This window comes from Danio rerio, chromosome 9 (assembly GCF_052040795.2).
Source record: "Danio rerio strain M-AB ecotype USA chromosome 9, GRCz13ab, whole genome shotgun sequence".
In the NCBI taxonomy this organism is placed as follows: Eukaryota; Metazoa; Chordata; class Actinopteri; order Cypriniformes; family Danionidae; genus Danio; species Danio rerio.
The window spans coordinates 47,542,501-47,557,500 of record NC_141029.1 but is presented as its reverse complement, the minus strand read 5'-3'; the positions used below and the strand labels follow the sequence as shown (position 1 = coordinate 47,557,500).

Below are 15,000 nucleotides of genomic sequence, written 5' to 3'. Positions count from 1 at the left end.
TTACTTTGGGAGAACGCTTAATACTTTATCACCTGTGACTCGCTTGTATTCTGACCACATGTGCTTGGCTGTACACTATATCAATAAAGTGTTTAGACTTTTAAAAATACTGTAGTAATACATTAAGCCACTAAGTATTGTTCTTATAATGTTTTCCTACAGGAGGAAAAACCGAATTACTTCCAACCGCTTCAGATATAGTCTGTGTTAGTAAATGCTGAGCTATATGAAATCCAGGCATAACAGGCATAACACTGTATAATAACACTTCAGATGACTGTTCTACAGCCCACAGCAAATTAATCTGTCAGATTCTGGGGTGCTTTACAGCTCTAAAGAACATTAAAAATGATAAATGATCTTAAATAAAACAAATGCATTAATAGAGATGGTTTACAAGTATATAACTTTACTCACATGGCAAACGGAGGCCACATGAATGGTTTGTGAGCAAAATTAAGTGCACACAGCATCCCATATCATCTGATAATTGTAGGAAATATTCCCAAAAGGCAACTGACTGTGTAAAGCCACATAAAACAAAACGAAAATACGATGAACATGCCGAAATCAGTGGCTAATCTGCTGGAGTCAGCTGAGGTGTTGTGACAGCGACCAGCGAGACCTAACTGTCAATCAAGTGGCCACGCCCTTAATTATGCAAACTTAACATTACCTAATATAAAGGAAACGGATGAGTTGTAAAAAAAATTCACCCCCCTCACAGTTGTCATGAAGGGTAATGTTAGCTGTATGAACCAAAATCTTTATTTGTACCAGGTTGTAAACACCTTTTTTTTCTGCTGTAAAGTTGGCCATTCTAACATTGGGCTCAATTGAAATTTGCTCTATTATGGAGCCAGGACTAGCGGATTTTTGATGAATTGCAGTTTCAGTTACTTCCGTATTGGCCTCCCGAGGGAGAGCGGGAGGTTGCCGCTTGGTATAAACATATAAACCACTCCTCTCCTACTCCAACAGTTTTGACAACAAACCAAAATGGTGAGGAGGAGGAGGTGTCTGATGGGTTGTAATAATTCTCTTGAAACCCCTTTTCCCATCTTTCAGAATGAAATGCTTACTTTACCACATCCAATCAGCTTGCAGTAGAAAAACAAGCCACGCCCACTATTTTCATTTGATATTCCATTTCTTTAGGACTGCAGCTTGCAATTTACGCTGAATTTAATTCAGCATTATCCCTTGTAACTAGCAGGTGTCCTTAGTGTACTACTATCACAACATGATATTGAGCTCTTGATGTTTAATCAATCTAATCAAACAATGAATTTAGCAATCGTAGTCAGTTTCCCAGCATTTCAAAGGCAACACAAAGATACTGAAATTAGCACTGGACTTCTGTGGTACGTTAATTTAACAAGATTTTCTGACAGATTTTAAAATTTTGCCTCAAGTTAAACTAATGTGATATAATAAGTGGTTTTTATAGCTGTGTGTGTGTGGCATGTAAAAAACTATTATAACAGAAGCATTTCATAACACTTTAAAGTTAACAATAGCCCAGACAGCTTCATCTACACCAAATCCTAAAAGTCTTGGTTGACGTGAATACAAAAAAAAGACACAAAAACTAAGCCAAAGAGGGGGAAGGAGCAGATACTTAAGGCAAAAGAAAAAAACATATAGCTGAAAATGTTACTAGGTCAAAGCATCAAGCTGGATTTACCTCTCGGTCTCGGTGGTGCTCTCTGCCCTCTCTGTTCTCCTTGTCCTGGGATCTGGAGGTGCTGGGCTTGCCCTTCTGATCCAGCTTGTCTCCCGCTAACACACGTTTAACAGCTTCATCACTAGAGAGCTGGAAATAAAGAACACGACAAGTGTTATTAAGCCCCTATAATATAACACAAGTCCCAGAACAATCCTTAACATGCACTTGGACTGGATTCAGATTAACTAAACAAATAGGATATAATGGTTGATAACCAGAGCTAGTAAAAGATTTAGTTTCAAAAGACTTTAGTTTCAAAGACAGGCGTTCCAGCACGTAACTCACATTTTCAAAGCTGAATATCTGACTTTAGCATTGTTTTTCCAGATAAACAAGAATGTTCACTTAACATGTTTCCGAAATATCTGCAAACATATTAAGGTATGTTTATGCTTTAGAACAGTGGTTCTCAAAGTAGGGGTTGGGACCCCCCAAGGGGTCGCGAGACAATGAAGGGTGGGTCGCTTGGTGATTTCCAAAAATCTTTTTTCTTTTTTTTTTTTAACCATAAGATTTGCCATATTTCATTCATAACCTAGTAAAGAGAAAAAATTGTTGTTGATAGTTACTAGTTGTATTGAATTGCAACCCCCGGGATAATTACATTATATAAAGACACAGCAATAGCATGAGATGCAGAAGATTGATTTTATAAACCAGGTTAAACTTTCTGGCACATTTACAGCACTGACATACATTTTTAACGAAGTTAAAAATTAAAATTAAACGAAGAACAGACTTGGGTCTATTGGTGTGTGTGCACCATTGCATGCAAGATTTCTGTATTTATAACAACCTCAAAGGATATTGGGGTCGCGAGTCACTGGCCTTGTTATTTTAGGGGTCATGGGCTCAAAAGTTTGGAAACCCCTGCTTTAGAAGAGTCAAAAACTTACATACAGCACCTTTAACATTCAGTCAGGAAGTTTTTTGGGTTATTCAATAGTTGTATATACATTTCAAATGCGATAACCATTGTGTTGTTGGTGGTGGCTAGTAGGGCTGCACGATTAATTGAAAAAAAGATCGTGACCTTGATTCTTCCCTACACGCAATCTCAATTCAGTTTTTCTGTGATTCAGCCAATTATATTTTCAAGGTAAGGAGAGAAGCTTTAAGGCAAAAGTACACGTCTTCAAAGCATCATGGACACATCCATACGTCATCAAAAGTGTCACATACTGTATTTATAAAATATAGAATTCTCCCAAAAATCTGTCTTAATGTAAGGATGTATTCGCGGCCGCAAAATCACACATGAGCTGGAGACGAGCTGTTTGTTTACTATCGAGAGGACACGCGCGTGGCCGCCAATGATGCCTACTTTAGTGAACAGAACCTGCAAAGGCTGTGAATAACAGTTATACATAGCGTTCAGTTTGTTGCAGAGCGATCGTTTGGGAGCCGCGCGGGAAGTATGATTTGCATTTGTGTGTTTTTCCTCACAGTGATGACAGCCATTAGCTGCACTCGGAGGTGAAAGTGAAACAAATAAGCAAATGCACATAAAAAATGTTTTTTGGTCCAGATGGGACCAGACGCAAACAGTCAACCTAGGGCTGGGCGATTTTTTCGATTAATTCGAATTTATGTTTTCAGACGATTTAATTTTGAATCAAATCGAGAAATCACGATTTTTAAAAATATATATATATTCAATACATTATCATGGCACCAATGCGCTTTAGTTCACTCTCTGTATGAAGCAGAAGCACACCAGAAGCGCCATGGATTTTAGAATTCTAAACAGGTTTCTATACACACACCGGCGCCGCCCAGCCACGATTCACGAAGCAGTTCATATTTCAGTCGGCCCACAGAGCGCCATCTCATTAGTTTCATGTTAAATATCATGCAAATGTGCGTTTTTGGTGTGTGATAGTTTAAACTGTCATGTGCGCACCGTGTCGCGGCGCTTCTGGTGTGCGACCTGCTTAACTGACTGTTAAAGCGTGAAGTCATGTAGGATTTTACTTGTTGCACTTCTGTGTGGATTGTCAAGACATTCCCTCATCAGGTCGATAAATTCGATCTCAACATGTATGAAGGACGTAAAAGCCCGCCATGTAAAAAACCCCGCTGATCTTTTGGTTTAAACACGAGTAGAGGTGAGGGACTGTAGCAGTGAAAATGAAAGTACCCGCCCCCATGACGTCATTTAGCGGACCTAGTTGAAAACCAGACAGATCAGGCAGCATAATACAGAGTCTGGAGCAAAGTGTATAAAATGATCGGTATTTAAAAGGGGAAAAAAGAAAAATAGATTAAATATATTATTTTTTATTAGACACACATCTGGTACTTGTATTTGCTCCTGCTATACGTCCACAACTTCACACATTGGGTTAAATTAGGCTTTACAGTTTCCATGTTCAGTCCTTTTTCTTCCACTGTATCTTTTTAAGAAAAAGGCAGCAGCATTACAACCTGTCATTTAATCAGAAGACTAAGTCAAAGCCGAGCTGAGAGCCAATCTTTCCTAGACTCAGCAAAACTTGCAAAAAATACCTCAGTATTCCTGCAACTGCAATATTTACACAAATATTTCTTATTCAAATCTTCAGCAACGCTATTTAACTCGTGGATTTGTTTTACATTTATTTACACCTTGACCGATTTTTGTATGACATGGCCATTAAAAATACAATGTTGCTTAACCAGATGTTTTTTCAAGTTACTTATAAAGAGAATGTTACTTCAGTCATGTTGTTGTAATGTTTTGAGAAGACTAGTAACACAATAAAAAAAACAAATCGAAATCGAAATCGTGAATCAGTCAAACTTTAGAAAAAACCTAGATTTTTTTTTTGCTAAATCGCCCAGCCCTACGTCAACCGCTAGTTTTTTGGTGTCAATTTGCCCTTAACAACCTTGTCTGAGTTGTCAAAGTTACCTACAATCTTCCTACAGCACAATAATGTCAAATGTTTTGCAAAAAAACACAAAGGTGACAGAAAAGAACTGTTGATCTTCCAGTACCCGGGTCACCCCTGTAACCTCTGTTTTTAACCATCCAGCTTATCGCCACTGTGCTGCTTTCACATCCTTTTCTCTTGTGACCTATAAAACAGCCCAGTGTGCTGTGGAGCAGTAGATCTGTCATTCACCACAGCGTTCACACCTGCTCTGTGCCCTGCAGGCATCAGTGGCTTCCCCTGATAATCCTGCTGGCATCGTTCCTTAACCTTCACAAAAGCTCAAGGGTGCAATTATACGAACGCGTCTATAAATTACCTCCTGCCTGGACATCATTAGTCTTGAGTCATTCACTAGTTAAATGCTTTGAGCGAATCCTGCAGCACAGAAGTACAGTAGCCGGAGTGCTTCGTAATGGCAGGACTGACCTTGTTGAGACAGCACTTAGCAATGACCTGCAGCAGCTCATTGGTCTTCTCTGGTTCGTGTCCGGCTACGATCCGAGCAGGTTTAGCAGCCAAGGGCTCTCCGCTGACTAGCATCACCACATCAATGGCCTTCTGAAGGAATGCTATTTTCGAGTCTTTGTCCTGAAGGATACATGAAGAGAACGGAGTAGCTGAAACAGAACTGAAAGCATAAATTTTGTAGCATGGTTCAAACAAACAGGTAGTCCTGCCCAAAAGGCACACCGCTGAGTAAACCAAGGTTATCGTTGCTATTTACATAGGACGCTCAGCCAAAACATGTTACCAAGAACAAGTAATAGACTCGAAAGACCAAAGTCAGGGAATATGCTGTTAAATATAGACAACAGGATGAATTAAATATCACGTTTAACAAATATAACAAGATTAGATCCAGCAGTAGATCCTTAATGAACAGTCCGACGAGCACAGCTCTCATCTGGCTAGATAAGATGCAGCGCATGCCAGTGTGTGTGTGTGTGTGTGTGTGTGTGTGTGTGGTCACGGGATGTGCGTTTTCAGTGGTGTGGTGTAGACCAGGGGTTCTCAACTGGTTTGGCCATGGGACCCACATTTTTACATGGTCATCAAGCCGCGACCCAAATTTTTAGGATCTACAGTATAATAAAATTTTAGAAATTATATTTAATTTGTATTTATTTGTTAACTTAAACAAGTAGTGACCGATATATCATAAGAAATTCACCAAGACACTATTTTATTGCTGTCATTGAACAAAATGGATCAAATTATAGAAATATTACTAAGTAAAAACGACAAATACTGTTAATAATAAACTGTTAATAAAACATGTTTTCTGGTTTCTAAATGTTGTTTTAATATAGAAGGTTTCATGCTCTCTTATGAGAGCACCGCACTACATATGACACTGAGGCTTTAAGTCTTTTTTGTCATCAATGTATATATCCATACTTTACATATTCAGGGTCGTACTTGCGCTTGGACATATTTGTTGCAGTAATAAAATGAAATTTCACATGTCAAACGGTAGGGTTGTCGCGCACGCATTTCAAAATAAAAGTCCGGTATAAACAAAATAAGTAAACAATTTTACTTTTGTTGTTTTTTTTTTGACCACACACTCCGCAACCCACTGAAAATGTTCCCGCGACCCAGTTGAGAAACACTGGTGTAGACGGAGAGTTGTTCAGAAACGATGGGTGAAACGTCAGTGTGGACGCAGATCGTTTTCATTCTAAAACGCTGTTTTAACTCTAAAACGCTGTTTTAACTCTAAAACGCACTAGTGTAAACGGGGCCTTAGTAGACAGCGATGAGTTCACTGAACTGATGGCCTTCATGGCCAATCACAGTCATTTCTGTTGAGCATACTGGCAAATCAGCACTGTGTAAGAACGCGCTCAACAGTGCTCAAATGTTTGCAGGAAAATTCCTGCATCGATAGGTAAAGAACTCCAGGAACGTAAGAACACTACTTTATAGTAACATAACTGAGCAATCAAGATCATTTGTAACTTAATCTCGTCACGTGCATCACCTCTGGTTTCAGTCTTGTTCTGTAAACGCTTCATTAAACCTGCACCACCCGTGGGTGTTTAGAACATTCCGCTATCACATTCCTAATTAAATGTTGCATAAACATGTTAATAATTGAGTGAAGAAAATAAATTCAATGCTTTTTATTCTGATAGATGTTGACTTACTTGATTTAACAGAATGTCAAATTATGCTGATGCTTTGGAGACAACAGCACGTACATCACAACCAGCAGATTGATGATGCATCCACTCCATTAAACCCTCTTTTTCGCTATTTCTGCTTTGCTGGTTATGATGAAGTGCAACTGTCCATATTGCCATTTAACGCTTTCATACTTCATGAGGTTCCTAATGAGGTCCCAGAGGCAGAACAACCTGTATGCTGATGTGATCTGTTATGGTTTTACAAACTCAGCAGTGTTTAATAACCAGCTACAGCCCACACAATAATATCCATGCAATCAGAAAGCGGTGATTTTCATGATTGTTAAAGATGATGTGACACTGACTACTAGACAATTCGGATTATAAATAAATATTTAGCATAGAAAATAGTACTTTTTTTATAAAGATTTCATGGTAAAAAAAAACAGGTTTTTTTTCAAACTTTAATTGTACCCACTGTCCAACATCTAATGAAAAGTTTTGTTTGTGTAAATCTCTGTGTAAAAATAAGCTAAAATGTCTCCTGCATTCCTAGTTATTTATGCATACATTTGTATGTTATTCATTTAAAAAAAAAAAAAAAGCATTTGATTAAGGTTTTATTTTTATAGGTCATACTTGTATACATACTGTATACATAGATATATTCATTCATTCATTCATTACTCATTTTCTTCTCGGCTTATCTAGCACATGTTTTACAAAGTGAATGCCCTTCTAGCTGCAACCCATCACTGGGAAACACCCATACACTCCCATTCATATACATACACTACTGACAATTTAGCTTATTCAATTTGCCTATTGTCCACACAGAAATGCCAACTGACATAGCCGAGGCTCGAACCAACAATCTTCTTGCTTTGAGACGACATTGCTACCCAATGCACCACTTAAATTTAAGAAATTTTATTTCTTAAATTGACAGTTTTTATTATTTTTGATAGATATTTTTAATAGCTTTAAGAGCAAAGGAAAATTCTTTCAGAAATATAAAGTCTACGTTCAGACCCAAAATAATCATACTTAAATTTTGCATAAACAGAAAGCTATTTTGAAAATATCTAAAAACTTCATGCATTATGACAAATAGATTTTTAGCTACTACTTACATTTTTCAGTTGACTAAAAAAATGTTTTACAAATAATGTCATTTAAGTTTTAATAAAATATTAATTTAATAATGTTTTTCATTATTGTATATTCAACTATTTGATTAAAAATACAATAAAAACTGAATTATTTTTAAAATACTGCAATTTAAAACAAGTGCATTCGATGTTAATATATTTTAAAATGGTACTTAATGTTGGGATGACAATAAAGATTTTTCTTCCGTGTTATATAATCATTCAGAAATCATTTTAATATGCTGATCTGAGATCACAAAACAATTCTTATTATAAATATTTGTTTAAAATATTTTGCATTGAATTATGACCATTTTTGGAACATCAAGAATCTACGTTGTTCCAATAAAACACGATCTCTATTATTATTTAATTATCCAAATGATTACCCTGAAAATTATTAATTTATTTTTTATTAATACAATCCAACAGAATATAATACAAAATTATTTTAACGTTTAAATCAGCTTGATGTCAGAAAATATATTTTTAAAATATAATTTGTTATCATCTGTAATATGCATATCTTTTTTTTTTTTTAACAATTTGTCGGAAAATGTCCCAATGCAAAGCAAACAAAATCCTAAATGGTCCTAAAAATGGCTAAACATTTTCTGATGTTTACTTTCTTTTATCCCAGTTAATATGTACAGAAAGCTTTAAGTCCGCAATCTATAGGCATATTCCCCCTGAGAAGTGTTTGTTTGTTAACGCCATGCCAAATACTATGGCCATTTTCATGATGAGAAAAAGTATACGGGAGATACAGATTATGTTAAGGTTTTGATACAAATACTGTTTTAGGTTTTTTTTTTTTTTTTTAGCAAAAATGACTTAATTTTTGCTAAAAACCATAAAACTGTATTTGGATCAATGGTGTTAAAAATTGCTTCGAAAAAATTAACTGAATAGAATACCTTAAAGCCAACACAATCAAATATAGTTAAAGGTCCTGTGAAAGGCTTTCAAATGTGCATTTTTAATTCGATGTTTGACGTAATCTCAACTGAAAAACTAAGAAAGGGCAGGACATAGAATAGCTTCTCCCCTTTTAAAAAAAGCAGCCAATAGTGTTTTGTTTTGTCACAGCTCTGCAAGTCAGAGTGGTTGAGCTCAAGCCCATCAAATGAACAGCAAATGAAAAGTGTTTTGAAGGGGACTGGGCATGTCAGATACTACAGTGCAATTGATTGGTCAAGATTTGATGAGAAACTAAAGTATGAGATGATGTGAAAAAACAACGTTGATCCATAGATCGTGGCAATCACGTGGTTCTGGTGACGCGCAAAATTCAGATGGAGGGCAGAAGGTAAAATATGAAAGTAAATCAGTAGCAATACTTGAGAGCTTGCAAATGTAATTGTGAGCACTTGTGATAATAATATTTGTATGTGTAGGTTGAAATGTACACTTACAGCTCTGATGTGAACAGCTGAAATCCTCGATTTGCACACACACACAACAATCCACACACTTGTGTTTTAAATTCGAAGTTGCAGATTAATAGTTGTGTATTTGTAAAATGTCATTCACAAATACAAAGTGACAGACACATGTGTGCACGGCAAATTTGACTGCATCTTCGCTCTACAACCACAGGTCGGCACTCACAACCTCTCAGATGCTTGTTAATACTACAGTGTGCTGTTGCATTCATTAACAAAGTTGTAGAAACTGCAATATATACTGTATAATACAGTTTATTATAGTTAGTATGGTTCAAAAACGTACTATTATTTACTATAAATACTATTACAACTTCTTATTTCATGTGGGTTGAATCGTATCTTTAGAACCATATAACATGATTGAAAGCAGCTCCTAGATAATTCATAACTGTTTCTTATATAAACCAACAAACAAGAGAAGCACCCAGCACAGTCCTTAGCTTAGCTAACAGTATTGATGTTGCAAAAGTCAGAGCGCGGGAGATTTGTAGTTGTACTGACGAATCTGAGAGGTTGTGAGTGCCGACCTGTGGTTGTAGAGCGAAGATGCAATCAAATTTGCCATGCACACGTGTGTCTGTCACTTTGTATTTGTGAATGACATTTTACAAATACACAACTATTAATCTGCAACTTCGAATTTAAAACACAAGTGTGTGGATTGTTGTGTGTGTGTGCAAATCGAGGATTTCAGCTGTTCACATCAGAGCTGTAAGTGTACATTTCAACCTACACATACAAATATTATTATCACAAGTGCTCACATTTACATTTGCGAGCTCTCGAGTTTCGCAACTGATTTACCTTCATAGTAAAAAACCTAAATGGGAGAAAGAGGAAAGTCTGTATTTTTGCAATTCATACCATATTTCAGAGAAGATATAAATAGAAAATAACCACATATGTTGGGCATGATCCTTTTATTATGAGGAGGGCTGAGTTTTACTAGGTATTACTAGATCTACCATGTGCAAGGATCTTTCCCAAGTAGCAAAAAGTTGTATGTCATAAAAACCATCTGATCCCACAAGTTGGAGAATTTATAGAAGCTTCTTTTTCCAACATTAGGGCTAATTTTCTCTGAAAAGTGTTAAAACCCTGCCCCTGTCACAACATCATAATGTCATGCTATACCGTCTGGCTGTCCTGCCTCACACAGGTGTGGAGAGGTCATTCATTATGCATGCTGGGACATCAAAAGCCACAGCTCTTTCAGACTGCCAGAGCTGGAGGAGGATCAGACATGAACACAGAGTGTTTTGGTAAGCTAGTCACCTGCATCTATTACAGGGTCAGTGATACTGATCCAGGTAAAGCTAGTTAAAGTCACCAAGCTTTTAAAAGGAAAGATTTACCGCACCTCTTGGCTCACTACGACGTGGGACTTTGGCACGCTAATTAAATGGAGAATCTTGTGTTACAGTCTGTTATCTGACCAATATCAACATCTGAACAGGAAAAAAACACAGCAGAGTTGAAGGCTGAGATATCGAGGCTTTAGAATCCTAATGAAATAGGAGATCAAGTAGATACTAGAGGTCAATTCTAACATCATGTACCACTGCCAGGTAGACAGATTAATTGGCGAGGAAGATAAAACTGCTACATGATAAAAGGCAGCACAGCACAGCAATTAGCAGGTCTGGCTTGCACATTTACAGTTGAAGTCAAAATTATTAGCCCTCCTGTGAATTTCTTTAAATATTTCCCAAATGATGTTCAACAGAGCAAAGAATGTTTCACAGTATTTCCTAAAACAGGGCTTTTTTCTTGGTGGCAACAGTGCTCCTAACTTCAAAAATCTAGGCGCACCAGACAAAATTTAATCGCACCCACCAACAATTACGACCACAGTTACTACACGTTTTATATTAACATATTTTTTAAAACCAATTGAAATAAACTCTAATTAAAACTAACAAACAAACAAACAAACAAAACTCTGCATGGGCACACTGGCCCTACATGCACTGCTTGACGTGAACAAGATGAACTGAATTAACAATAACTGTGCTGTGTTCTCACGGGTGGTGTCTAATATTGCACAGATGATATTGACATATAACTTGTTATTTGCATACGTCATCTTAATAGCAATAACAGTCTTTTCATGAGCTGCAATATTAGTTTCATCTCGGTGAATGCATGCTCTTTAGCGATGGTGAACGCGGTTTCATGAAGGATTAAATAACGTCAGAACATCTCGTGCTTAAAGTGTGTAGATTCAGTGGCAAACACTGTTACCTGAAAATTTTCATTTTCATAGCGGACTTTAATCACTGGAAGTCTTTTATCCACTCTTCAAAAAGTGTAAATGCTGGATTGACATTCAGCACATGATCACTAATCAGATCTGCCATTATTTGTAACTTTAGGTGGTTTCTAAAACTAAATCTGCCATTGTTGTTTTCATTCTCTCAGATCCAGACCTTTACATGTAGCTGCATGTCATCTGAACTGAGTGATTGACAGCTGATATTAACCAATCCATTCGCGTTCTGTTCTAGCGTAGTGGGCCAATAAAAAAGAGTTTGAAGGCGGGGCAAGCATTGCGGGCTTTGTTTACTGCAGAAAGTTGACATGTCAACTGTTTTAAACCATTCCTGAGTGCAGCGTTTGGTGTTTTTAGATGCAAAGATGCATAATGCGTGAATGCCTCCTAAATACGCATATGTGGTGAACATTTTGTTGTGAAAACTGGTCACATGACAACAATTTTATGCACTCGCACAAATGCTCCTAAATATATTTTGAGGTCGCATAGATAAAATTTTGGGCACATTTGCGACCAAAACGATTGCAATTTCGAGCCCTATATAATATTTTTTCTTTTGGAGTAATAGAATAAAACTAGAATAAAAGCAGGTTTTTAAGAAACATTTTAAAGTCAACATTATTAGCCCACTTAAGCAATATGTTTTTAGATTGTCAACAGAACTCAACAAATCATCTACATTTTTTAATATAATTAGTAACCTATACCTTATTGGAAATCTAATCAGCATGTTAATTTGCCATTTGCGTATCAATATGTCTTTAGAAAAGTTCACATTGTAGTCGCAGATTAAATATAACACTATGATGTGATTAAAAAAAATTCTAGCTAGCTAAGTATGAATTAATAGTCATTGAGACAACATTACCAAAGCCTCTTTACTTGACGATTGGTCTTGCACATCCGCCATGTTTGTACTTTGCACACTTTTTACCCGAGTTTGTAGTTTTAATCTAAATCACATCCAATGTGCAATGTATTGTGGCCAATATTAGCAGTTACACTACAAAAGGTTCTACAGTTTGAATATCTCCTGGAAATAATAGTCCATCCAGGAACCTCTGGCATGCTCTTTTCAACATACTATGATTTAGGAATGCTTTTTCAAACAACTTATTTAAAATGAGCTGAAACAACACAATTATAGAAGTTCTTTGGGACAACTTAATTGTTTTATGACCACTTAAATTCGTAAGAAAAATTACATAAACTTAATCGATTTGTGTTGGTACTACACCGAAATTTAGCAGAACCCAGCATTTTTAGTTTATGTGAATTGGGAGGCTGCAAGAACATTAAAAAAAACTGAATTTATTTAACAGGAATCTGACATTAGAACACATTAGTCACATTAGAAGGGCTTTCCTGCATTAATATCATTGCTTTGAAAGTGATGTTTTACAGTTGTGCTTTACCTTCACGTTATCTGACTTCATCTCTGCTTCCACATAAAGTCCTTTCATAAAGCCTGTAGTGCGTATTACCTAAGGAAAAGGGGAAAAGATAATAATACATTCAATCAAAAACTTCAAAATATACATATATACATACTCTTTATAAGTAATCTAAAACTCAATATACATTTATATACTCTTCATAAGTAATCTAAAACTCAAAACACAACATAGGAAAATGTTCACATTAATTAAATCATATAGCCTAATGATGAAGAAATAATTTGCTAAATATGTGAAAAGAAAATGTGATTTAACGCTAAACTTGCATGATGCACAGAGGAGACAGACAGTGTGACCTTTCGTAGCTAATCTTAGCCGAGCTTTCAAACAGCAGGCCTATCTCTGGATACAAACACTCCCACTTCAGCCTTAACTGCCCTCTTCCTTTACCTAACACTGTCTATATACCTGCTCAACTATCCGACCAGAAAGAATGACTGAATTCTGGTTTCTCATGACCTTGATATCTTTGCTTTGGCTTAAGTGCTTGTAATTATCTTTGTCTGCAAATATAAACTGTGAATACATATTAATATTTCAGACCAAACTACTATTTTTATTCTTGTTTTATTTCTTAAAATTGACAGGTTGGACTAAATAGTAATAGCAGATGTATAGGATCATACATTGTTTGTTTGGTTCAGTTCTTTTGGTTTAGTTGGGACAAAACAATAAATGATACATTTGGTCCTGCTTCACTTATTTAGCATTCACACAAAGTGTGATGAAACTTACTGAACATCCAAAACAATGCTATGTGCTAAGCCTTATTATAAAAGAGTCAAAACAGTTTCAGGGATTCCTCCATAACACACACACACTCAAATATGATGATGATATTAAACTGTGGAGGGCAACATTGCTATAAGAAGCTAGAAGAAAAAAAGACATCCTAGGATGCACCTCAACAATGTGTAAAGCTAAAGAAGAAAAAAAAATAGTCTGATTTGTTTAATTTATTTGGTCACTATATAACATTTATATTATTTTAGAGTGTATTACACTGTAAAAATGCATTGTTATTCTTTAGTTGACAATAGCTTTAGATTCTGGGGTGTTTTCAGTTTTTTTATGCTTTCGAAGTGTTACAGAAGCTTGATATTTTCTCTTTTGATGCTGAAAATTTAACTCAACAGTTAGAAATGTATCTAAATGTATCGAAATAAAAACTCTGTTAATTAACAGAAAATGAACTGATATACTACCTGATTTTGTACAATACTTTACATGAGTCACCCAGACAATATACAAACTACAAAAAAATGTCAATAGAAGTCACTTTGTTCAACTTTTCAACATCAAAATTCATCTGGCCAGAGATTAAGTGCCAACAATACAAAGTGTAAAACTCTCATATATGACAAATACAGCAAACTGTTAATTAACACTAAACAGACTTGCAGTTTGCTAACTAGGGCTGCACAATATATCATTTCAGCATCGATATTGCAATACTGACTCTGGATTACATAGTTGACCAAGAGCTTATTGCTTTGTATCGAGTTGCTGTATATGGAATTTATATGATTTATGCAAAACAACAACAAATTCTTTCTTGAAAATGTTTGTTTTGTTTCTAGTCCAAATATCTACATTTCAAAGCAAAACTTAATTATTTCACTTGGGTAAATAACTGAAAACTGGCACAGATAACTGGCAGGATAATTGTGGGTGTTTTAAGAAAATACTCTTGAATTTTTAGATATTTGGATTAGAAACTAATCCAAAAGGAGAGCTCAGGGTATCCTATGCACCCCGGATAACCCACTGTACTCTGTATTTCAGCTGTTGCCATCAGGACGTCGTTTAGGGTTCCTATCTGCAGGACAAATAGAACCAGAAATTCTTTTATAAAGGTGGCCATAAGGTCATTAAATGAGTCCAGGGGGAGGG

The 15,000-nt window shown here is 36.1% G+C and overlaps 1 protein-coding gene across 20 annotated transcripts in view; it reads right to left on the bottom strand.

Moving 5' to 3' along the window:
• Positions 1–15,000, bottom strand: part of ift54 (intraflagellar transport 54) — a 62,537-nt gene that overhangs the window by 45,219 nt on the left and 2,318 nt on the right. For all 20 annotated transcript variants that reach the window (XR_015498789.1, XR_015498790.1, XR_015498791.1 and 17 more), the window contains 3 exon segments: positions 13,066–13,134; positions 5,074–5,235; positions 1,688–1,816 (listed from right to left, as the gene is read on the bottom strand). Coding sequence is in view for 14 of the 20 variants with exons in the window: in XM_087266236.1 (XP_087122362.1) it covers positions 1,688–1,816; positions 5,074–5,235; positions 13,066–13,134 (360 nt within the window). In the remaining 6 variants the exon portion in view is untranslated.